A 22,243-nucleotide genomic window follows, 5' to 3' on the forward strand; every position below is an offset into this window, starting at 1 on the left:
CCAGGTTCCACAAACCTCCTGGCTTCCCTGATTTCAGCTCATTCTGTCTCGACCATGCAGACTTTGTCCATCTTCTGCAAGACATGTGAAGGCATGCAGCGGTCCCAGAAGGTGCAGAGCATCTCTATGACTAGTGGAGCAGCAAGGGTGAAGGAGAGGATCTGACAGACCCTGCTGGCCTGCCAGTACAGGGGAGCGGTGTTAGACCAGAGAAGATCTGATTCACTGAGTCTAAAGAAAAGATGCATGAATAAAATTCATTTATTGCTGTTAAGTGTGAAAACCTCTGCCATTTGCTGTGCGCAAGTGAAGCCTTTTGACCTCACGTAGAGATGCTGTGGGCAAACAATAAGCCCTAAAAGCCAGCCCACATTTAACAGGACTAGGTTGACCCACTGGGATATTAAAATGCAACATCTACAGACAGGCCAGCCTCACTTTCTATATTAGTTCAAGTTCGTAGCTAGAAATTTATTTTAGACATCTTCCCACAGTGTACTAGAGTCACTGGAAATTAAGCACAGGTCTGTCACAGGACGCTGAAACACAGGTCATCCCTGATTATTGGGACTATCAGGAATCCTTCAAAGTCCACATTAAATGAACACCAAAGGTGCTGGCAGCAGATTACTCAGAGGAACATAAATGTAGGCCTGAGTTTCACTTCACCCTCTAAGATATTTGAGAAACAGAGCATATTAGGGAAACACCAGCTGATGCTTGTAGAACAGTAATCAGAAATAAACTGACCCTCTCTGCCCCACAGCCATTGACAAGAGTCCCGATTTGGGCTGAGAAAGACTATTGACTGCAGAGAGAAGAATACCTACTACCATGGTCTGTAAAAGAATGCAGACAGGATATCTGCCCTGCAAATGACATCAAAGGAGAAGCAAATGAAAACACCGAATTTCAGGTTTTTTTCTGTCTCTCCCCACTCCTGCCCTGACTCCCTCAGCAGCTTGGTTTCTCCCCCAGTTCCCAGTGCTGCCAGACAGCTGCCTCAGATCAACAAGCAACGACACTGATGTTGTCATAACCTCTGTCACAGATGAGCATGTGGGGTCTCATGCTTCCAGGGCAATGGGAGTCACAGAACTGTGTCTGGCTTCTTTGGCAACACCCATGGAATGACACCAGGGTGTGAAGTTGGGATGGGACCACTGTGTGAGGGAACGCCACAGAGCTGTCTCTGCAGTTGAAGGATGAGCTTGTGCTCCTGTGTTGAAGTTCTTGGGTTCTCCTCATGCCGTTTGTTTCCTTCCCTCAGTATCTTCCACTGTCGTCAACCTGACACTTCGCAGTGAGGTTGTGGAGCCACCTATCCTGGTAACAGTAACATTCATCCCTTTTTTCCTCATATTTGGTAGCAGTAAAATATTCTTAATGGGGTTGTGGCATGCCCAGCTACCCAGAAAGGGCTGAGGCTTCCACTAGAAGGCAAGATCAGTTGCATGGCCTTTACTAGCAGGGGTTCCCATGAAGCCAGTGGTACAAAATGCTAGGAAGAGAAGCTAAGCTGTGTAAGTGCGTTGGGTATTGTGGCACTGTCCTCCTAGCCACATTCTTGGGGCTGGTATTCACTGATGGTAGCCCCATGCACGTGGTCACAGCCTGTGTGACAGCCTCCTCCCCTCCCTGCCATCTTCATCCAGCTTTTGTCACTGGGCTGCCCATGCTGAGCCAGCCTGGTGGCAGTCACCTCACACAGATGTCCACGTTGGTGGACTGGCACCTCCAGATGGGAGCAATCCAAGGCATAGTCTGTGCCAGCTGCCCAGGGGGAGGCACCAGGGAGGACCTTGTCATGTGCAGAGCCTCCCAGATACTCTTTCTTTTCACATTCAGGTGCTGTTTAAGCTTGGACAGTGTTGGCAGTTGGGAAACCAGGCTTTGAAGGTGTCTGAGGCTGTTCTTATGAGTAGACACAGCTTGTTAGTCAGACCAAGATGCTGAGGCTTTTTGTAAAGAGGCGCAGAGAAAGTCTCTCCCTCTGACCCAAGTATACCTGTTTCTGGTAAGGGCCGTATCTCTGAGCCAGGGTGCATCCCACCAAACCCATACAGCTTGACCAAGCTGCCAGCCTGGAGACTTTCCAATGGGCAACTCGCAGCTCGACAGCCAAAGTCTTCAGAAGCTCCTTCCAAGTGGTGGGGCGGGAGAGAAACGTGGCAGTATAGCCTTGTCCACCATGCACTTCTTCACTCCCTCCCTTTCAGCCCTGTCCTTTCTCAATACCCAGGAAAGATTAACTCCTCTCCGCGCGCCAGAGAAAGTTATTATCATTAATGAAGAATTAAAAGGGAGTGATTAATAAAGGGCCCTTATCTGGCAGTGAGGAGGAGGCTGGACAATGGGAGGAAGATGGAGAAAATGAAAAACAATAAATATGAAGCGTAAAAGGAGGCAAGCACTACTCCCACTTGTTAGATCGCAGCTGCATCTCCTGAGGGGGGAAGGCTCCAAATTGCTAATTACTGCATCTGAAAAGACCTCGCTCTGATATGTTTTCTGCTGAAAGGTTCCCATTAATGAAGCAGCGATGATGCCGTTTCCCTTTGACTTGCCTTCAATTCCCTCCCTGAGCTTCCTCCCAAGCCGGGAACAATGAGGCCCTGGGAGCTGGTGGCTCCCACAGGCCTCTCGGAGACTAGGCCGGGGGCAGCCGAATGAGGGGAGCCGAGCCGGCTGTGAAATATGGAGGGGGGAGATAAGGCAAAGACAGAGGAAAGAGGCTCACTCCCAGGAGCCCAGGGAAAATTTGCAGTTATTATGAAGGAGATGAGACAGATTAAAAGCCCTTGTGTTCTGCGCTGCCCTTTTATTTAGTGGCTTCATCTCTGAGATGAAAGAAGTTGGAAATGACTTTCTCTGCGTTTTGCTGCAAGAAGCTTCACGGCACATTTTTTGACTTTATTCCTCCCTTTGTCTCTTGTCCCCTTTCTGTCTCTCTCTTTTTCCTTTTAACCCCTGGAAGGTTTTGCTGAGAAGCACCATAGGACCAGGCAGAGCATTTGCTAGGGTAGAGCAACGACCCCTCTACTCTCCCCGTCCTACCGGGCTGTACCTCTCCCGCTGCACTGCTAGCATCCAGCCGAGCTTCAGAAATCTTCCTCTCCTGCTCGCCTCAGAAACGTCCCTCACCACTAACATCTCCTCTCCTGCCTCCAGGCCAAGCAACATTTCAGCACTGGTGACCACAGCCTCTGGGCAGGAAAAAGAAACCTGTACGTACAAAGCCCAGTGACAGGTAACAATCCAGATGGGATAAGAGTGATGAACATTTTGTATCCCTAGAGCATTTCACAAGCAAAACTAGTGCTGAGAAGATGGGCCAGTTCCTGCTGGCCATCCAGGGAACCTGCAAACTGCACAGAGAGTAAATAATTTGCCAGGGATGCCGGATGAAGTTGGAATGCAGGCAAGGATTCAAAATTTATGGTCACTGGCCCATGAACCTTGTAAGACAGGACAGAAATACCATAAACTGCTCAAAACCAGATTACCCCAACTGCCCCGCTATATTTCTCCAACTATTATTCCCTTTTTCTGATTTTTCCCTGTACATATCAATGCTTCTTTGCTGCACTCTTTTAGTTCTTGGGACTCTTGCAGTTGCAAAAGCAGCTTCGCCTTGTCGTTTGCTTTTGCCCTATCCTTCTCCCAGAAAATCAATCCTGCACACCAGTCTGTTGTCTTTACTCAGGCCAAACGCTGCCAACATCTGCTGAAATTTGGTTTGAAGTGTTGAAAATGGCAAAAAAAATGGACAGGCAAAGTACAATTTGTACCAGTCGCAAAACAGTTTGTTGACCAACAGAAACAGCAGAGAACTAGTTGGGAAAATGAAGGGGATAGAAGAGAAATTAGAGTGGGCATCTGCTGCCATCTCCCCAGGACATCCGAACACGGGATTTCTTGTACACAATTGTTTGTCTGGTTTGTTATCCTGCCTGGAACGGCAGCCAGTACTGAGTGCTTTAAATGAAGGGCTACGAAGCTCTGAAGTGGATGTTTACAGAATAACCTTCCCATCAGGGGAGTTTCTCTCTAACCCAGACATTTTGTAGCTGTTTTATATCCTGAAGCATGAAAAAGGATTGCAGCGGTGAAACAGGATTAGATTTTAGGAGGGATTGGCTCTCAGATCTGAGAGTAAAAAGAAAACCCCTGTATTGGAAATAGGAAACTGTCAGGAAAAACAAAATACTGCAGGCAAGTAGGGTGAGTTACTGCCATGGAAAGGGTTAAAAAGACAAAAGGACAGAATTTTACATACAAATTGGTGCACAGAAAGTAACTTAAATTAAGTCAGCTATTGGAAATGGGATAAAAATTATCTACCTAATGGCTGTTTTTCTTCATTTAATATTTCTTCTCCAAGGAAAATTCTCAGAGAACTAAAAGGTAATGAAAATGTTAACATGACAGCTCAGACCAACATAAAGGACTAGTTAGCGAAACAGCATGTAGGAAGCTCAGTGAAGCAAAACAACGACTGTCCTCTTGGTGTGTAGGAATTAATCGCAAAGATTCAGTAATTTTTGAAGTATCTTGACTAACTAGGGAGGGTGCCAAAGGACTAAGGAAAAGGAAGTGCTGCACCAGTCTTTTAGGGGCGGGGGGGGGGGGGGGGCCGTTGCAGGGAGGAGGCAGTGATCTTGGCAATTATCAGCCTTTCAGAGTAACTTCTGTTCCTGGTGACATGGTGGAATAAATAGAGATGGGAAGAAATGCAAAAATACAAAGAATAAGAGATCTATGAGCAATAAGCAGCAGCGTAGATTTATAGAGAACAAATCACGTCAGACAAACCCGATTACTTTCTCTGATTGAATTTATAAAATTAGTGAAGAGAATGCCACGAACATAATATATCTGGACTTAGCAAAGCCTTTGATGTGCTGCCTTGTAAAATGTTACTTGAAAAATGAACGAGTGTTGGCTTGAATATGAATGCAGCTACCTGGGTTAAAAACAAACAAACAAAACAACATGAAAAATGAGAAATAAAAGGGAATGCTAAGCAAAACTGGATGGTGGCAGGGTCACACCTGGCTTTGCTCTGATGGCTGCCAGTGATGTGTAAAATGATGATAGGAAAAGAGATGCAAGGCTTAAGGAGAGGGGAGTAACACAGTGAGGTTTAATTTTTAGTAGATAACTAATTTCCATCCTGATATACACAATTAACCTGCCAGCAGCGAAATGGAGGAGTTTGGGTTACCGAGTTTGTTGTTTGCCTAGTAAAAATAAATATATATATTATTATAACCAAGTAACTAAAGGGTAAGCGTATGGCAAGGGCTGCCCCGTTAGCTGGTAAATGAGCTGTAATGGCTTCAACAGCGGCACCAACCACGGAGTAACTGTCGCAGCCCGGCCTGAGGGGCGGGTCTGGCGGCGGGGCGGGGGGGGTTGGCCCGGCCGGATCGGCGGCGCAGCGGCCTCTTGGCCGGGCCAACCTCCAAGCCCCGCCGCCAGACCCGCCCCTCAGGCGGGGCGGGCGGGGAGGAAGTGGCCCGGGGAGGCCGGAAGCGTCGTTGACGAAGGGCTGGTGGAGCGGGGCGCTGGCCGGTGAGTGGGGTCGGGGTGAGGCCCGACGGTGGAGCGGCGGGTCCGTGAAGGGGGTGTGGGGGCGGTGAGGGTAGGGGTTTCCCAGTGGGACCGGGGGGTTGTGCGGCAGAAGCAAGACTCAGAGCAAGAGAGACGGTATGGCCGGGTCCCTGAGGGCGCTTGGACTAAGGAAGGCGGCCTGCGGCAGCAGGTGCTTCACCGGGATGGGGGTGCGGGTGTTTCTGAGCCCGGGAGGAGGTGGGGAGAGAAATCCCACGTCTGCAAGGCACGGGTGGGGAGAGGGAGGTCGTGAGGTTAGGGATTTGGCCAGGACTTTTGATACTGGCTCCCTGACAGCCCTGAGTTGGAAGGGGTGGGATTTTTTGGCAGTAGGAGTTGGGGCTCCGTCTTATACACCCTGTTCTAAGGATCACAGGGTCTTGTGCGCCTTGTTTTGCTGTTGAAGGGATGCTGGCTTGCAAAACTACCTGTTTTACTGTCTGTTTTACTCTTAGCTTTGCTGTGTGTCTACTTTTTGGAAGACTCCATCTGTTTGGCGAGTAGGCTAAGCCTTCTCTGTGGCTTACCGACACCAGGTAGTGAACTAGTTGCAGGCTCTCATACCCTTAAGATATGTAATAGAGCATGTTGCTTCAGCATAGAATATGCAACCTTAAGGCCTTTGCAGAAACAGAGAACTTGACCAAACCGCTGCAGTAGCAAGATCTCTGCTGCCATGGTTAGAAGAGGGATTTAACCCTTGCAAAAGGAAGGAGTGAGCATTAGCCCAAGAAGCAGCAGTTGTCCTGCATTGGGTTTTCCCAGGCAGCTCCAAAGTAAGTGTGTAACTTGGTTCGTGTTACAAAGGCTATAGCATGCTGTAATCTAGTGATGTGTTGGTAGCGGCATTTATGTCTGGTGCTAATTGCTTGTTGTCATTTTTAGTAGGTATTGCCAATGGATGAACTGGTGCATGACTTGGCCTCAGCCTTAGAGCAGACTTCAGAACAAAACAAGCTGGATGAGCTATGGGAAGAGATGGCCCTAAGCCCACGGCAGCAACGGCGTCAGCTTCGCAAGAGACGGGGTCGTAAACGACGCTCAGACTTCACGCATCAGGCAGAGCATGCCTGCTGCTACAGCGAGGCCTCGGAGTCAAGCTTGGACGAAGCTGTCAAGGATTGCCGTGAGGTGCTGACAGCCAATTTCAGTGACTCTGATGACATGGCAGTGGTCAAACGACACCCAGCTCTCAGTGCCACCCTGAGGAGCAAGCAACACTCGTGGCATGAGTCAGACTCCTTTACAGACAACGCACCCTGTCGACCTCTCAGGCGCCGGCGGAAAGTCAAACGTGTGACATCAGAGGTGGCTGCCAGTCTCCAGCAAAAGCTCAGGGTGTCAGAGTGGAGCTACGAGAGGGGCTGCAGGTTCAAGTCAGCCAAGAAACAGCGTCTTTCACGCTGGAAAGAAAATGCCCCTTGGACATCATCCAGTCATGGCCTTTGTGAATCAGGAGAGAACAGGCCCTTTCTCAGCAAAGGGGGAAGGAAGGAGCGGATGGAGTGTGAAGCTGATGAACAGAAACAGGGCTCAGATGAAAACATGTCGGAATGGTGAGATATCGGTTTTGTCCCTGTGCTAGTCAGATGGCCATCTTGCTTGCAGCTGCTTGTAAATCCTGTGCCTTGCTTTTAGAAGTTCTTATCAAAATTATTCAGTGCTGTTCTCTTTTTGAAGAGAAGTATCTCAGCTACTTCTAAACTTGTAGATTTTTTCCAAGTCTTTCCTGTCAATGCTGTACTGATGACCCAAACACTTCCTTGAAAAGTTGGCAAGCTGGTATGTTTCTGGCTCCCGTTATAGAAGGAGCCCTCTGAAATGTGTGTGCCCTGCAGCTACAAAGTGGCATGCTTGTGGCCTGAGGTCTGGAGAGTAAATCCACTGTTGGCACTTGTGTTGTGTGATTGATATGAACTGATCTCAGTTTCTTGTTTTCAGAATTTACCATAAGTAGTAATAGAGAACTGATCAGATCTTCCATCATGACTGCTAGCCCTCTGTGCAGGTACTGTGTGAACCTCACTCAAAACATCTTGTTTGCAGTTCTGCATCTCTGCTTTGGATCTGGAATAAGGTCCTGAAAGGCTAGCTTTGGGGAAAATGTAGCGAGACGATAAAGAAGTTGAGGGAAACTGGATTAATGCTTACAGGATAAGCCTGTGCAAACAGCGGAGTCTGGCATATCTTCGTGTCCAGTTTTGGAGAACATTGATGAATTTGTGGCAGAATCTCGTACAAGAGATAAAAACGAGAAGTGTAAATGTCATGGTCTGAATTTGTTTGTGTGTCGCTCTTGGAAAGTTTTCCCCTTGAGCGTGACTTTTATTTTCTCCGTAGAAGGTTTGTGGTTATAAAACTGCTTCTGTACGAAGAGACTTTTCAGGTTAGAAAAGAAACAACTGCTGAGAATCAAATGGAGGAGCTTTCTTAATGAGTGGTGTACAGAAAGTGAATAGGGTTGTTTATTTGCTAGTTATCCTTGTGTAAGAAGCAGGAGACATCGAGGAAACATTTAAAACCAAAAAAATATTATTTTTCATAAAACATGAGGCTTGGGACTTGGCTCTGGGACATTTTGGAGGTCAAAAATTTAAATGTGTCCAGAAGGGGAATGTGGAGCATAGATTTATCAAGGGCTGTTAAGCATTACAGCCCAGATGGAAGATCCAGCTCAGGAAGTCCTTAAACTGCTGACTGCTGGAAGCTGGAGGAATATACAGAGGAAACAGTCAGTCTGTACTTGTCATGTTCTTATATTCTTTCCTCAAGCATCCACTGTAATAGGCACTATCAGACTGAGGACAGTGGATTTGGAAAGTGTAATTGTTTCATCCAGTATAACTGTTCATGTGGTAAGGTTCATTTAAGTGTTCTGGCTGTCTAGCTCCTGCAGTTTGTCAGAGTGGACAGGTGGCACTTGGTGATTGAGGGCTTTGTGGATGATGGCTGGAAGTGCAAACTTTTCTACGGTATTTTCTGGGAGACTGTGAAAAGCATGTGTTGTAATACATCCTCAGTGTCCTGGTCCAGGGACCACTGTTGCATTTTTACTGAATCCATGTGGTTTGTATGTAACCATTGCAGGGTGGAAGTAGCAAAAAAGTGGTCATTTTTTTCCTTAAAAAGTGGCTATTGTTTGCTTAAAAAGCGTGTGCAAAGTGGTCATTTTCAAGAGACTAGTGGATACCTTTTTGCTACAAGTTGTTAAAAGCACTTTTGTCTTTTCAGAGCTATTTGCTGGTAGTCCAGGAAAGGGAATGTGCTGAGTAGCCCCTGAATGTTGCATGTCAGTGGTGATGGATTGAGAGATACCCTTACTTGATGTGGCAGTGATGGACAGTGTTCCTTGAGGTTTTTTTCCACCAGTCAGAGTCTGTTCCATCATGTCAAACTTGAACTTAAACCAGCAGGCTTTCATCCAGCCTTTGTTTGTGCCAGCCTTTGAAAGAGTAAATAAACAGCTTTGTCTGGACTGTCACTTGAGGACCATGCTGGAAGATCACTTTGTTCTGTCTCAGTTGTCCCTTGCTCTCAAACTAATTATTGTGCAAGTGTCAGCATCAAATGGCAGTTACCATCTGCTGTCAAATCCTTGGGATTCTCTTTGGAAATCCAGGGGTTGCAATATTTGACCTCTCCAACACCACATGTGTGATCTGTGCTATGACTCACTAGGGAGGGTCAAAGTTGTAGAGAGAAATACTCTGCAGTGAAGAGAGCTGTATGTATCCCTTGCGGCAGTGAAAGATCATGCTTTGGTCTCTGCTGCTCTAAAGATAGCACTTTACTGCTCACTCTCGCTCTGCTCTAGCTGTTTTTTCTGGTACCGTAAGAGAGGTACTTTGCACAGATGTATAACAAGGGCATATCCTGAGGAAGAGAGAAGAAAATTGGATGCCTAGGAGAGGGAATGGTATGGTTGTCATCACAAGCTGATGGGAGGGAAAGTGACTGATACAGCATGTGGGACTTGGAAGCAGTCTGTAGTGATCTGGTGATTTATGAAACACTTTGATACTGAATTGGTTCCACTACTGTTCACTCCTCTAGCAGTGGGGAGTGTCACAAAACTAATGTGTTTTTAGGCAAACTAAGTTGTATATTCAGAACTGATTTTTTTTTCACTTTCTTTTTTCCTCCTCTCCACTGACACTTGCTTTTCTTTGTTACGTAGGAATGAATCTCTGTAAATGCTAAAATATCGAGCATTTCTGCTAGTTTCTGGAAGGCTCCTTATCCTAAGTCAGATCAAAAACCTGCTGCATTCAGTAGATAAACTCCCATTCACTGAGAAAGACTGGATATGGATCCTTAATGAGGAGGTAGTTTTTATAGTTTGCTTGTGGGACCGCACCCAGTCTTTTCCTGGAGGAAGATGTGCTGCAGTATTGTGATTCAAAGTGTGCGTGAAATGAAATCTTTGAAATTGTTTGCCAAATGTGACAAGAGATGAACACAAGTTGAGAGACAGAAGGATGTACAGGAACATGATGAGGGAACAATGATGGTTCTAAATTGGGTAATGACATGACTCAAAGCCTGATATGTTAATGATTGTGGAAACAGAAGAGGAAGCAAGTGGTCTTAGTTCAAGTAGCCATCTGTATATTTGTACAAAGGTGACAACTGCTAAGACTGTTAGAAGTAACATGCCTTTCTATCCCTTAATGCTTTGAGATTCCCTACAGCCATAATGAAGCAAAGGCAAATCATATATTGAGTGCTGAAGTTCTTTCTCGTGTTGGACTAAGCTGAGTGCTCCCAGAGTGGTCTGGGTTTGGCTTAAGGGCAGAATAAACCATAGTACAAGAACTGTCTGAAAAACCACTTTGAATGATGTGCTTACTAGTGAGAGATGTGCAGTTTGTCTAATCTAGTCTCAAGTGCCTTAACTCTTAACATGACTTTTTCAAACGGCAGGTTGTACTGACCCACCAGTGCTGTGTGACTTCACTGGCTTGATGCTGATGTATTTGTTGTGGTTTAACCTGGATAGGCAGCTCAGCCCCACGGAGCTGCCTGCTCACTACCTCACAGTGGGATGGGGGAGAGAATCAGAAGAGTAAAAGTGAGAAAACTCGTGGGCTGAGATAAAGTTGGTTTAATAGGTAAAGTAAAAGCTGCACGCACAAGCAAAGCAAAATAAGGAATTCATTCGCTACTTCGCATCGGCAGGCAGATGTTTAGGCATTTCCAGGAAGGCATGGCTCCATCATGCGTAGCAGTTACTTGGGAAGACAAACGCTGTAACTCCAAATGTCCCCCCTTCCTCCTTCTTTCCCCAGCTTTTATTGCTGAGCACAGTGAAGTGTGGTGTGGGATATCCCTCTGGTCAGTTGGGGTCAGGTGTCCCAGCTGTGTCCCCTCCCAGCTTCTTGTGCACCCCCAGCCTACTCACTTGTAGGGCAGTGTGAGAAACAGAGATGGCATTGGCAATGTTTAGGCACTGTTCAGCAACAACGGAAACATCAGTGTGTTGTCAACACTGTTTTGGTCACAAATCCAAACGTAGCACCATAGAGCTACTATGAGGAAATTTTAACTCTATCCCAGCCAAAACCAGTACAGTATTCTGGCCTGGGAGTGTAACCAGTGCTCGTCCTGAGTGTGCAGTACAGTCACTTTACCCTTTGGAGGGGAGCTGTTCTGATGACAGCCTGCAGTGGCAGTCAAGAGCCTGGCTAAGCTGATGAATTGGAGACCAGTCTCTCCGTAAAGAAAAAATTCCTCTCTCTTGGAAGGCAAGTGACAAAGACAGAGTGTTCAGCTTCCCCTCCTTCTCCAGCCCAGCCTGACCTTCTGCAGCCCCTTGGTGCCTCTTGTTTTCTTATTTTTATAGAAAATCAATATCCCTCCTGACACAAACAATAGCTCAGGCGAAAGAATAAATGGGGGAAACCTGAGATCTCTGTCCATCACCTCTCACTTTAACTCCTCCAAACTATTTAATTATAAGCATGCTTTGCTCCAGGTGTTTGCGACAGTGAAATTGCTAAATGAGGACCGTTTTAACCAAAGATTGGGTGATCAATAATACTCTATAGCAGTAGCTTGTCGGATCAATAGCATTCATTATTTCATGGTTAAGGTAAGTAGCCTCCTTTGCAAGTGGAGGTCATTAATCAGTGCTTACTGGACCTGAAGAAAGGCTTGTGTAGGAGTTTAGTTTGTGTTCAGCCCTGAAGTGTAAAAGGAGTGGTGAAGAGGGTGAGAGCCATGAAAGTTTGTTCCAGTAAAGCACTGGCAGTAATGCATGTCTATAAGGAACTAAAGAGCTCTCAGTACAACAGGATGCTTGAAATACTGTTAATATGATCTGGAGTCTTGACTTAATGCTTTTTCCTTTCTCAGGCACCTTTCCTCTGAGGATGCTAAACCCCTTATGAAGCAGTCACTCAATCCTCACATCTGCTGCTTATGAGGACTGTTAATCCAGGCTTTCAAAAGGGAAAGCAGATACACTAAGAGATTTGCCCAGGGTCGTACAGTGAGTTGGTAGGAGAGCTAGGAATGAAACGAATGACTCATGGTTCTCAGTCCTTGGCCTTAATTGCTCTGATGTATATGTGGGAGGGTGAATGGATGGACAAACTTTGTAATGGATTGATTTGGAATTCGATACTAACTTACATGCTGAAATGTGAGAATGATGTGCAGACTATTCATCCTTTAAGTTTAAATGGCCTTTATACAATGACCAAGATGCAGAGTTTGTAGATAATCCCGCGTGGCAAGTTGATTTGGCTACCCTTCAGAGTGCATTTTCTAAAAGCAATAATATGCTCATAAAATGGGGTTTTATTATGTGCCTGCAATTCTTTGGGGTGACACATCTTTTGATCCCTTATCCTTCAGCCTTTTGAATAGAGGGGTCCCCAGTTGATGCTGGTGTCTAGTATGATCCAATTTCCCGGGAAAAGAGGGACCGAGAGATGCTTTCTAACAGCAAGCCGTGATTGGAGATTGATTGTAGTGCTGAGTTATACCTGATGTTTGCATCTAAGGCCTTAGTGCTACGAGAGTGGGCAGTAAGTGGTTTCTGCTTGTTCTGATATCTTTCAGCTAAATCAGAGGAATCATTGCCCGAAGTGTCCAAGGATTGATTCAATATTGGCGTTAAAGCCATCACATGCTTGGGACTGACCTGAGCATGTACTTCTACAAATATTCACCTAGCTTTACAGCCAATTAATGGCTTTCTACACATTAATTTCTAGTTTAATTCGTTGGTTCAAGAATTAAGTCTCCTGTAACTGCTTCAGCAAATGCAAAGTGTGCTGCAACGAGGTTGCATTCAGCAGCAGCGAGTCATGCTGTGCTAAGGTGTTTAGCTGAAGAGTTGTGAATGTACCAGCTGCTCTTTCCTCCAAATAAAATAAAAGTTGCCGTAGATTGAAGGGGGGTTTGTGTACCTGTATAACATTTTTGAGAAAAGGGAACCTGAAGTAGTAAAATTCAGAGAGTTTTCAGTAGCTGTTAAGTGACCCAAGGACAGAATTTTTGACAGTACTTAATTTCCTACTGAGTATTCCAGACAATGTCATAGTTAGGTACCTGAGGCAAATGCCATTTTATTAATTACTTTTTGGTAACTTAGAACTAGACTAGATACAGGATTCTCCTCTTTTTCAAGGGATGCAGCATTGCTAGGTTTTAACAGAAAGCAATTATGTCCCATGCTAGAGCCAGCCATGTGTCTGAAATGCAATTTCTGTGAGATGTGTAAAGCATTTTGCATTCAGAGAAGCTAGTAAAATGCAGTAAAGTGTTTTTTGTTTTGTATCTGCTGCAATTGTAACAATGGGATTTTTGTTTGTTTTTGTTCCAGTGAAACCAGCAGTGTGTGCAGCAGCAGTGATACTGGCCTGTTTACCAATGATGAGGGCCGCCAAGGTAACAACTGTCCTGTGACTTTCCTCATGTGCTGCTGGGGAATTTCTCTTACTTTCTTTAAAAATACAAAGAAAGATCTATGTTTGAAGAGGGACAGAGAGGGAAGTATGGGAGAAGGGCCAGTGGCCAGGAGGGGCTAGAAGTTAAGAAATAAGCTGAATGCTACAAAGGTGTGATTTTAGTAAGAGTACACTCTTCCTGCTTCAGTATGTTGTATATCAGATCCATAACATTTGAAATATAAGAAGCTGTTATTATGGAAAGGCACAGAAATAGAAGAGGAGTTTTAGAGCGCTCTATAATGAAAGAGCAGAGCTTATGATTTGTTTCTATAAGTGTTTTAATTCTTATCTACATACCATTAGTGCCTCAATCTGTTAGTTGTTTTCTCTATAGGCAGGAAAAGATGATGTGGAAAAAAAATCAGTTGGTACTGACAAGTCACCTAATGGGCTGTGCTAAGAAGGCAACAGTAGTATGTGATAGGTTTTTTTTCTTTAAATACACATTGCTCCCTTGCTCTTGTGTGCATTGGTTGAGCCTAGTATTTTCAATGTCTATTGTAGAAATGGTTTCTTAGGAGGTTTGAGTGTGGAGTGTAATCTGGTTTTATTTATCAGTGACAGCACAGTGACCAGTTTATGGGGGATATGGCAGAAATAAGTGTGAAAGAGGTTATAGTAGGCACATAGGCACTCAGGGCTGTTATATTTGGAGCGGGTAGAATGTGACCCTAGAGACCTGTAATTCTGTGCAGCTTCTGCTGGTATGCACTCTGATTCTGTCACATTTCATAAGCTAAGATTTGGATGACATCTCTTCTGGGAATATAAGAGTGCTAAAGGAAGTAGTATCAGTAACTCAGTAGGAAATGCTGCTTCCGCTAGCTTGTTACTGACCCAGGTATCTGTGAGTGAGGCAACACAATGATAGCAAATATGCTCATGTGTTTTCTGATGATATGTTAGGCCGTAGGGCTGATCTGTTGTGATCTTAGGTGGCTATAATACTTTCCCCAAGAGCAGGGCTTTCAAATATCAGCTTTGACCTTTGCTGAAAAATAACTGTTTCCAGCCTCCCATCCTTCAAAAGCAACAGAGAAGTCAAATCTTTTGTCCTCTGTTTTTACCAATGACTGTTCTGGGGGAGCTGAAATTAGTGAGCACTTGCATATCAGATGGTGAAGCAGGGTGGTGACTGAAGTGTTGAATTTTTACTTCATCACCTGAGGCAAGATCGATATAGACTGCCTAAGTATATATATATATATGCTTGTCTATATACTTGCACTATATACTGCCCTGATTTTATACCCTGTTTTAGGCATTAACTTTTGGCTGCTACTAGAAGTAGGATACCCAGTATACAAGAGCATGTAGAATATACTACTTAAATAAATTAATAAAATCCAATTACAGCCTTCTATGTCTAGGTACTAGAAGAGATTTGACATCCTAGTCATCAGGCCTCTGTCTGTTCAAACAGTTTATACCATAACAGCTTTCTGGCCAAGAAGTTTTAGCTTACAGTTATATTAAAAAGGGTTAAAAAATGTTGTTGCACTTTCAGCTTAAATAAGAAGTGTCTCCCTTGCCTTTTTTTAGGCAATTTGAAGTCATAAAGTAAATAATAAACAACAGTTCTTCACTTCAATGAGATGGAGAGAGCACAAAACTTTGTGTTTTTTTTTGTCACAGATCATCATCTTAGAAATAGTTTTCTAGTGCAATTCCAAACTGAATAATGGGAAATTTAAGACAGCAGTGTACTTAAATTGAATGTAGTTTTTTCCCTCCTTCTTTTGAGGTTACGTCATGTAATATTTTTACTGTTGCTAATTAAATAGGTTGTCTTTGCAATTCCAGCTACCAGTGCACTTCTGTGAGCAAAGAACAGTCCTAGTTTATAATTTGATTGCAAGTTTGTTTTTTTTTTAAATGCATTGAGCTCTCTCACAGTGAAAGTTACTGCGGTATTAGCATATGATCCTGATTGTTAAAGTTTGTCTTGTGAAAGTAGTGATTTGAGATATGACAGTGCACTGTACTCATAGATCCAAAACTGTAGGGATACTTCTGCACCAATTATGGTCACTTAGAAGAACTATCCAACATTACTTAGTTTTAATTTACTATAAGGTGGGTAGGGATATTTATATTTTAAAATATATTTGTCACAGGCTTGCTAGGTCAACTGACATATCACAGAAGTAAACAATGTGAGAGCTTTGAGATGAAGTGTTCTGGCTATCCTACCTGTTGCTGATTGGAGTTGGGTTTGGGTGTTGCTTCTTCTGTTATGTGTGAGATTGCAGCATTCTTACTAGGATGTGGGGGTTTTCTCCTTTTTTTTTTCTCTTTTTTTTTTCTCCTTTTTTTTTCTCTTTTTTTTCCTCCTTTTTTTTCCTCCTTTTTTTTCCTCCTTTTTTTCCCCCCTTTTTCCCCCCCTTTCCCCCCTTTCCCCCTTTCCCCCCTTTCCCCCCCTTTCCCCCCCTTTCCCCCCCTTTCCCCCCCTTTCCCCCCTTTCCCCCCCTTTCCCCCCCTTTCCCCCCCTTTCCCCCCCTTTCCCCCCCTTTCCCCCCCTTTCCCCCCCCTTTCCCCCCCCTTTCCCCCCCCTTTCCCCCCCCTTTCCCCCCCCTTTCCCCCCCTTTCCCCCCCCTTTCCCCCCCCTTTCCCCCCCCTTTCCCCCCCCTTTCCCCCCCCTTTCCCCCCCTTTCCCCCCTTTCCCCCCTTTCCCCCCCTTTCCCCCCCTTTCCCCCCCTTTCCCCCCCTTTCCCCCCCCTTTCCCCCCCCTTTCCCCCCCCTTTCCCCCCCCTTTCCCCCCCCTTTCCCCCCCCTTTCCCCCCCCTTTCCCCCCCCTTTCCCCCCCCTTTCCCCCCCCTTCCCCCCCCTTCCCCCCCTTCCCCCCCTTTCCCCCCTTTCCCCCCCTTTCCCCCCCCTTCCCCCCCCTTCCCCCCCCTTCCCCCCCTTTCCCCCCCTTCCCCCCCCTTCCCCCCCCTTCCCCCCCCCTTCCCCCCCCCTTCCCCCCCCCTTCCCCCCCCCTTCCCCCCCTTCCCCCCCCTTCCCCCCCCCTTCCCCCCCCTTCCCCCCCCCTTCCCCCCCCCTTCCCCCCCCTTCCCCCCCCCTTCCCCCCCCCTTCCCCCCCCCTTCCCCCCCCCTTCCCCCCCCCTTCCCCCCCCTTCCCCCCCCTTCCCCCCCTTCCCCCCCCTTCCCCCCCCCTTCCCCCCCCCTTCCCCCCCCCTTTCCCCCCCCTTTCCCCCCCCCCTTTCCTTCTCCTCTTTTTTTTCCTTCTCCTCTTTTTTTTCTTTCTCCTCTTTTTTTTCTTTCTGGCAAGATGTGTGGGTAGACATAATGGACTTCAGTCAGGGATAATGTAACTTGATGAGGAAACGAGACTAAATGGGGATGCTTGAGTTGAGACTTAACAGTAGGCAAATGAGAGTTTTCCCTAAGTCAGGTGTGTTAGTTTTTTAAGGCAAGGTGAATACCTTGCAATTACACGGGACTGTTTGTTAGTTGGGCTTCTGAAAAACTAAGTGTGTCAGGTTCTTTGCCCTCTTCCTGCTTTTTTCTTATGCTGCTCACATGCTGCTGCTCTCAGGGGTCTGCAACTGCATTAATTACAGTGACCCTGCTTTATGGAGACTTTGGTCATGACTTCTGTTGCTGCTGCTCTAGTTTTGCAGAGGGTTTGTAGTTCTGACAGATTCTAAGAAATTCTAAGAAATTTTGGTTGAGGCAGACTCACAGCATGGTTAGTACTTACACTCAGTGTGACCGTTTCTAATAGTTGTGTGTTTTCCTCTTAGCTGCTGTCTAGGGATCTTTCTCATCAGTGAGTGTGCTCCTTTTGCTTACTCTGTGAGCCTGGTCTTCTGTTGTGAAGTCTCTCCTATGACAGCCAAATGATTGGCCTCTACCTCTGCCACAGTAATTACTGAAAGAGTTGTGCATAAGACATTACACAACATTGAACTAAGGTTGATGAGATGCAGTTGCAACAGAGTGCTAAAGCTGCCCTAGGCAGGTCTATAAAGAGGGCTTTGTTCTATAGGGAAATTCTGTAGGCTGATGAGTTGGATAGTTTAAAGCATTTAGTGAGGCCCCATAGTTACTGCAGATCATTGAAACAGAATACAAATATAAGGTTCTTCAGGAAGGAATTCCTAATGAGACTTCGTCTGTTTCACACACAGAAATGCCTATCTGTAGTATTTTGTGGGACTGTCACAGGGCACACTGATGTTGCTGGTGACTAATTCCATCCTATTTCTTTAGGAGATGATGAGCAAAGTGATTGGTTTTATGAAGGAGAATGTGTTCCAGGATTCACTGTCCCCAACCTTCTTCCCAAGTGGGGAGCTGACCACCGATCTGAAGTGGAGCGGATTGACTCAGGCATGGACAAGCTCTCAGATTCAGCGTTCCTCTTGCCCTCGCGGCCAGCTCAGAGAGGTGAGGTCCATAAGGAATGCCACCATGTGTTTGAGAACTTTTGATGTGATGGCAAGAGTAGATTCTGATTCTGTTCATAGGTGCTGCAATTTAAACTGATATTAGGGATCTGTTTTTTTAATGATCCAATTAAAAATAGCTGCTCTCCTGGAGAGGGTACTAAAATACTCATACCAGCTGCCCACATTCTTGAGTCTTCTTTTTTTTTTTTAAATAGGAATTTTATATGATTTGTGAATAAATTGGCATATCTGCTTCTTGCAGGTTGAGAAACAAGAGACAAAGGATCTGACTTGGCCACTGAACTAACTGCTTTTCCTGGTGGTTTTGTTAGGAAGAATCTTCTGTGTTCATTGCTCGGTTTTTTCTGGGTTTGGTTTTCAGGATTTCATGCTCGCCTGAATCGCCTTCCAGGAGCTGCTGCCCGTTGTCTCCGAAAAGGTCGGAGGAGGCTTGTTGGCAAGGTATTCCCTTTTGCAAGATAATAATTTTGTATTTCCAATGCTGATCAGTCCTGAAGTACTATTCTAAGATATCACGTGAATTGTTTTCTGCAGAAAGGGGCCCTGTACATTTTTTGTTTCATGTATTGCTTGATTTGTTTAACTGCTTTGACTGTCAGAGGTTGATTGAGTGACTAAGTGGATTTTAAGGCAGATTTGGAGTGGCAAAGACAGTTGATCAGTGCTAAAAGCAGTATGAAAGGAGGCCTGAAGATAAATGACAGGGAACATAAATATCAAGACGATTTAGACAGAATATGGGGGAAAATGATGATGGCATGAGACTTGTGCATGCTCATAGTCTGAGACTACAAGGGCAGAGAGGTGACTCAAAGGTGAAGGAAAGCCAGATTTTAGATAGGGAAGCAGACTGATATGAATGGCAGCAAAGGAAGGTGGTTTTAGCAGTTGCATTTTTAGTGGGAAGACAAAAGAATAAAAGGGTATATGCAATACTGCAGACAAAGTTACCCAAAGCCATTGACTGGGTTTATTATATGTAGGGCAAACAACAACAAAATATTAGTCCTGTTTCTAAAGGAATAAGCAGTACTTTGCAGATGCCTGTCTAAAAGAGGGAGGGATACACTTGTCTGGATCTTGGAGTATTGAATGCTATTGTCTGTTGTAAAAGATGTTTCTGAGAAGGAAAGTGTTGGCTGTGTTTGGCTTTACTTTTATTGGGATGTGCTCTGTGCTTTTGAAAATATTGGCATATATTCTAAACTGACTGGCTTTAGAGAGTCGGTTAACAAGGTGTGTTAGAGGGGCCTGGAGTCCAGAGGAGTGCGACTTCTTCCTTCTGCTCGCTCACACTTGAAAGATCCTTGTTTGCCCCTTCTTTCTTCCACTCATCTTGCTTAGTTGTAACCAGCATTTAAAAAATGAACCCTCAGCTGGCAAGAGAGTGGCTTTGGGTCAGGTTCCTCAGGCCACCTGCAAGTGGCTGGGCCTGTTGGCAGCACCTCTAATGATTCAAATGAGAAGGATAATATTTACTTGTTTAATTCATCTTCATCACCTTAAAGGGATCTTTGTCATTTGCAGCAGAGGTCACTGCTCTCCCGTCCCCATCTCTCTCTAAATTGTAATCATAAATAATGAGTTTCATTCAGAGCTCCCCGCTAGCGAGCTGCTAATTACTAGAAGTACGGCTTGTAATTTACACAGTAATAAACCGTAAATTTAAACATAACGGCACTTTAAGTTAATAATTTTCCTGCTGTAACAAATAGCCTATCTTTCACCCCTGCTGCTACAACTCTCCCCAAACTTTATATTTTGCCTACATACCTGGCACAAACTGTGAAGAATCTTACCTGTGTAAGCCTTTTACCCTCATCTTCAGACCCTTACTGCAAAGTATATTTCTTTCTTGGAGGTGGTTGCTGTGCAGATGCAAACAGTTGGTGCTTCAGGCTGTGTGTGTACGTGCATGCCAGTGTCAAGCACATACACAGGGCAGTATCTTGCAGGGAGAAATACGCTCCCAGAGCAAGTACTTTCTCCTAGAATCTACCTTTAGCTGCTAGAGGTCCTGCTGCTGAATCACTGCTTTCAGGAAGGGCAAAATCTTAATGCATAGTCCTTGTTTAATTCACCTGTGCTTGGTGAATGCCCATTGTTAGTGGGACAGTGTGGTGTCCTGTCTGTTTCCAGCCCAGCTGACCCCAGCAACCTGGAAATAAGCACTTCTCAGCCATTTCCCCTGTTCATAACAGCATCCTTATGCTGCATACTTCGTACTGGTCCAGTCCTTGGTGCGCCCTGTGCAGGCAAATATTGTCACCAAAATAATAAAAACTGAGCCCCACAAATAAAACTGAATGATTTTCTGCTATTCTGATTAGTTAAATCAGCTCAGTTAAGGTTCTAAAGGGAGAGGGTGAATATGTTTAGCTGAGAGTGGGCTGGGAAGGAAAGAATGTGGCCCAGGGGAGTAAGATCTGTTCTTATTGGCAGCAGCAAACTATGATGTCTGCTCACGGTGTGAGAGTCTGCAACCTTTTACCTGTCTTTGTGTTTCAGGAGACCTCCATGAGCACTCTGGGCACCGAGAGGCTAGGTCGTATTGTTAGCGATCCACGCCAGAAAGAGTAAGGCCCTTAACAGCTGTTACATAGAACTTTGGGAGGGGAGAAAGAACTATAGGGTCCTCTTCCCTCCTGGGACTGAAGGGAATGAAGAGCTGGTAACTTAAGCATGCAGTGACCTGTGGAATGAGAGACAGTCCTCGACTGATGGCTCCTCTGTTTTCTTATTTGCAATTGCTGACTTCCCTTTTGTTTATAAGGCTGCCCCAGTGGGTGGACACTGCTCAAATGCCCTTTTGGTTACAGTCAGCTTTTTCTTTCCACCTCCTTTATAATGTGCCAATGCAATAACTGCAGATCTTCTGCACAGTATGAGAAGACTGTGCCTTATATGTTCATTATTTAAAAAGTTTCTGTGTGGAGTCATGCTATGGGCCCATACCCAGACTGCAGAAACAATGCTGACAAGGCAGCTGCAAAATTGCTTTCTCTTTCTTTTGTGTTCTGTTTCCTTCCCCAATTAGTGTATTTAAGTTATAGTCAGCACCGGAAATAGTCATGGTGCCTATCCTTTGGCATCCCTGTAATGCTATTCTTGTTGGGCAATGGATAGGTAAGGGGTGGCACCTTTTGACTGTAGTGTAGTGGGTCCAGCCTTCACCAGCTGTTGGTATCCAGTTTTCTTCCTTGGATCTGAAATTCATTGTTTTTAATGTGAGTCCTGCTGATGTTTGATCTTTCTCCTTCTCCCTCCATCTTTGTTCTTCCCTTCCCCTTCTCTCCTTACCCCCAACCCTCCTTTTTTTTTCCTCCGTGTTTGCTCCTTCCTTGACATTGCTCACACCTATACTTCTGACTCTGCCTCCTTCCAGTTTTTGGTTACCATCCATGGGGAAGAGAGATCGCAACCAGGTAAGCTGCCTCTGCTCTACCTTTTTTATTTTCTTGGTTTCCTTCTCTCTAGAAAGAATAAAGTGCTGGCTTCTGATTTCCCACACACTGTGGCCTGTGCACATGAGCTAAGGCAGCCCTGTCCCTTCTCATTTTGGTAACTGATGTCTTCTGGGCTTTGAACACAACCCATGTCTCCAGCATTATATTGTCTATTTAAACTGAATAGCTCAGGAACTCCTTTTGTTTTATCTTCCTGTTTCAGGTTAGCGTAGGCCTTCCTCTCTGACAATGAGTGAGAGGGAAAATGCCTGTTGACAGGAGGAACTTTGGCCTCTCAAAATTCCATAAGAATTGGAACATTTTTCTCTTTTTAAATGCTTTGTTTTGTCTTGTTTGGCTGGGGCTTCTACCTGATAGTCTCGTCAACAAAGAAGGGAAAAAAACGGTGAGCTGATTGTAGTTAAATAGCACCCATGACAGGAAAATGTAAGAGGTGATAAGCAAGAGAAACAGGCATTCTTTTAACTGAAACTCTTGTGTATGCACTTCTATGTTCTTCAGTAAGTCTTTTGTAGATTCGGTGTTAGGAGGCTTTTTAATATAGAAGAGCTTGGGTTCTTGATAGCAGAAAGCAAAAATGATCTTCCATTTGAGCAGTCATGTTGTAACAGTGGTCCTAGTCATACACACTCCCTTCTCTTCCTTTGCGAATTGGTATTTGGGTGGTGAGCAGTAGGATTGAAATCTGTTTTACCCTTCAGGTGACTAAAAATACATATATGGCAAGAAATAATTTTCAGGCCCTTGTGCAATTGTGCATTTTCCATTCATGAGAACATTTCACATA

General features: G+C 45.1%; 1 protein-coding gene across 4 annotated transcripts in view; it reads left to right on the forward strand.

Annotated features, from left to right (window-relative positions):
• The first annotated feature begins 5,531 nt into the window (after positions 1-5,531).
• GPATCH2L (G-patch domain containing 2 like) overlaps positions 5,532-22,243 on the forward strand; it is a 54,115-nt gene continuing 37,403 nt past the window's right edge. For 2 of the 4 annotated variants that reach the window (XM_068398389.1, XM_068398388.1), the window contains exons 1-7: positions 5,532-5,577; positions 6,502-7,172; positions 13,448-13,512; positions 17,790-17,966; positions 18,351-18,430; positions 20,498-20,565; positions 21,375-21,414. In XM_068398389.1, coding sequence (XP_068254490.1) covers positions 6,514-7,172; positions 13,448-13,512; positions 17,790-17,966; positions 18,351-18,430; positions 20,498-20,565; positions 21,375-21,414 — 1,089 coding nt within the window. In that variant the 5' untranslated portion in view covers positions 5,532-5,577; positions 6,502-6,513. The remainder of the gene's footprint in view (positions 5,578-6,501; positions 7,173-13,447; positions 13,513-17,789; positions 17,967-18,350; positions 18,431-20,497; positions 20,566-21,374; positions 21,415-22,243) is intronic. The other 2 variants (XM_068398390.1, XM_068398392.1) reach the window with 1 other exon arrangement.

Source organism: Nyctibius grandis, chromosome 4 (genome assembly GCF_013368605.1).
Source record: "Nyctibius grandis isolate bNycGra1 chromosome 4, bNycGra1.pri, whole genome shotgun sequence".
Lineage (NCBI taxonomy): Eukaryota > Metazoa > Chordata > Aves > Nyctibiiformes > Nyctibiidae > Nyctibius > Nyctibius grandis.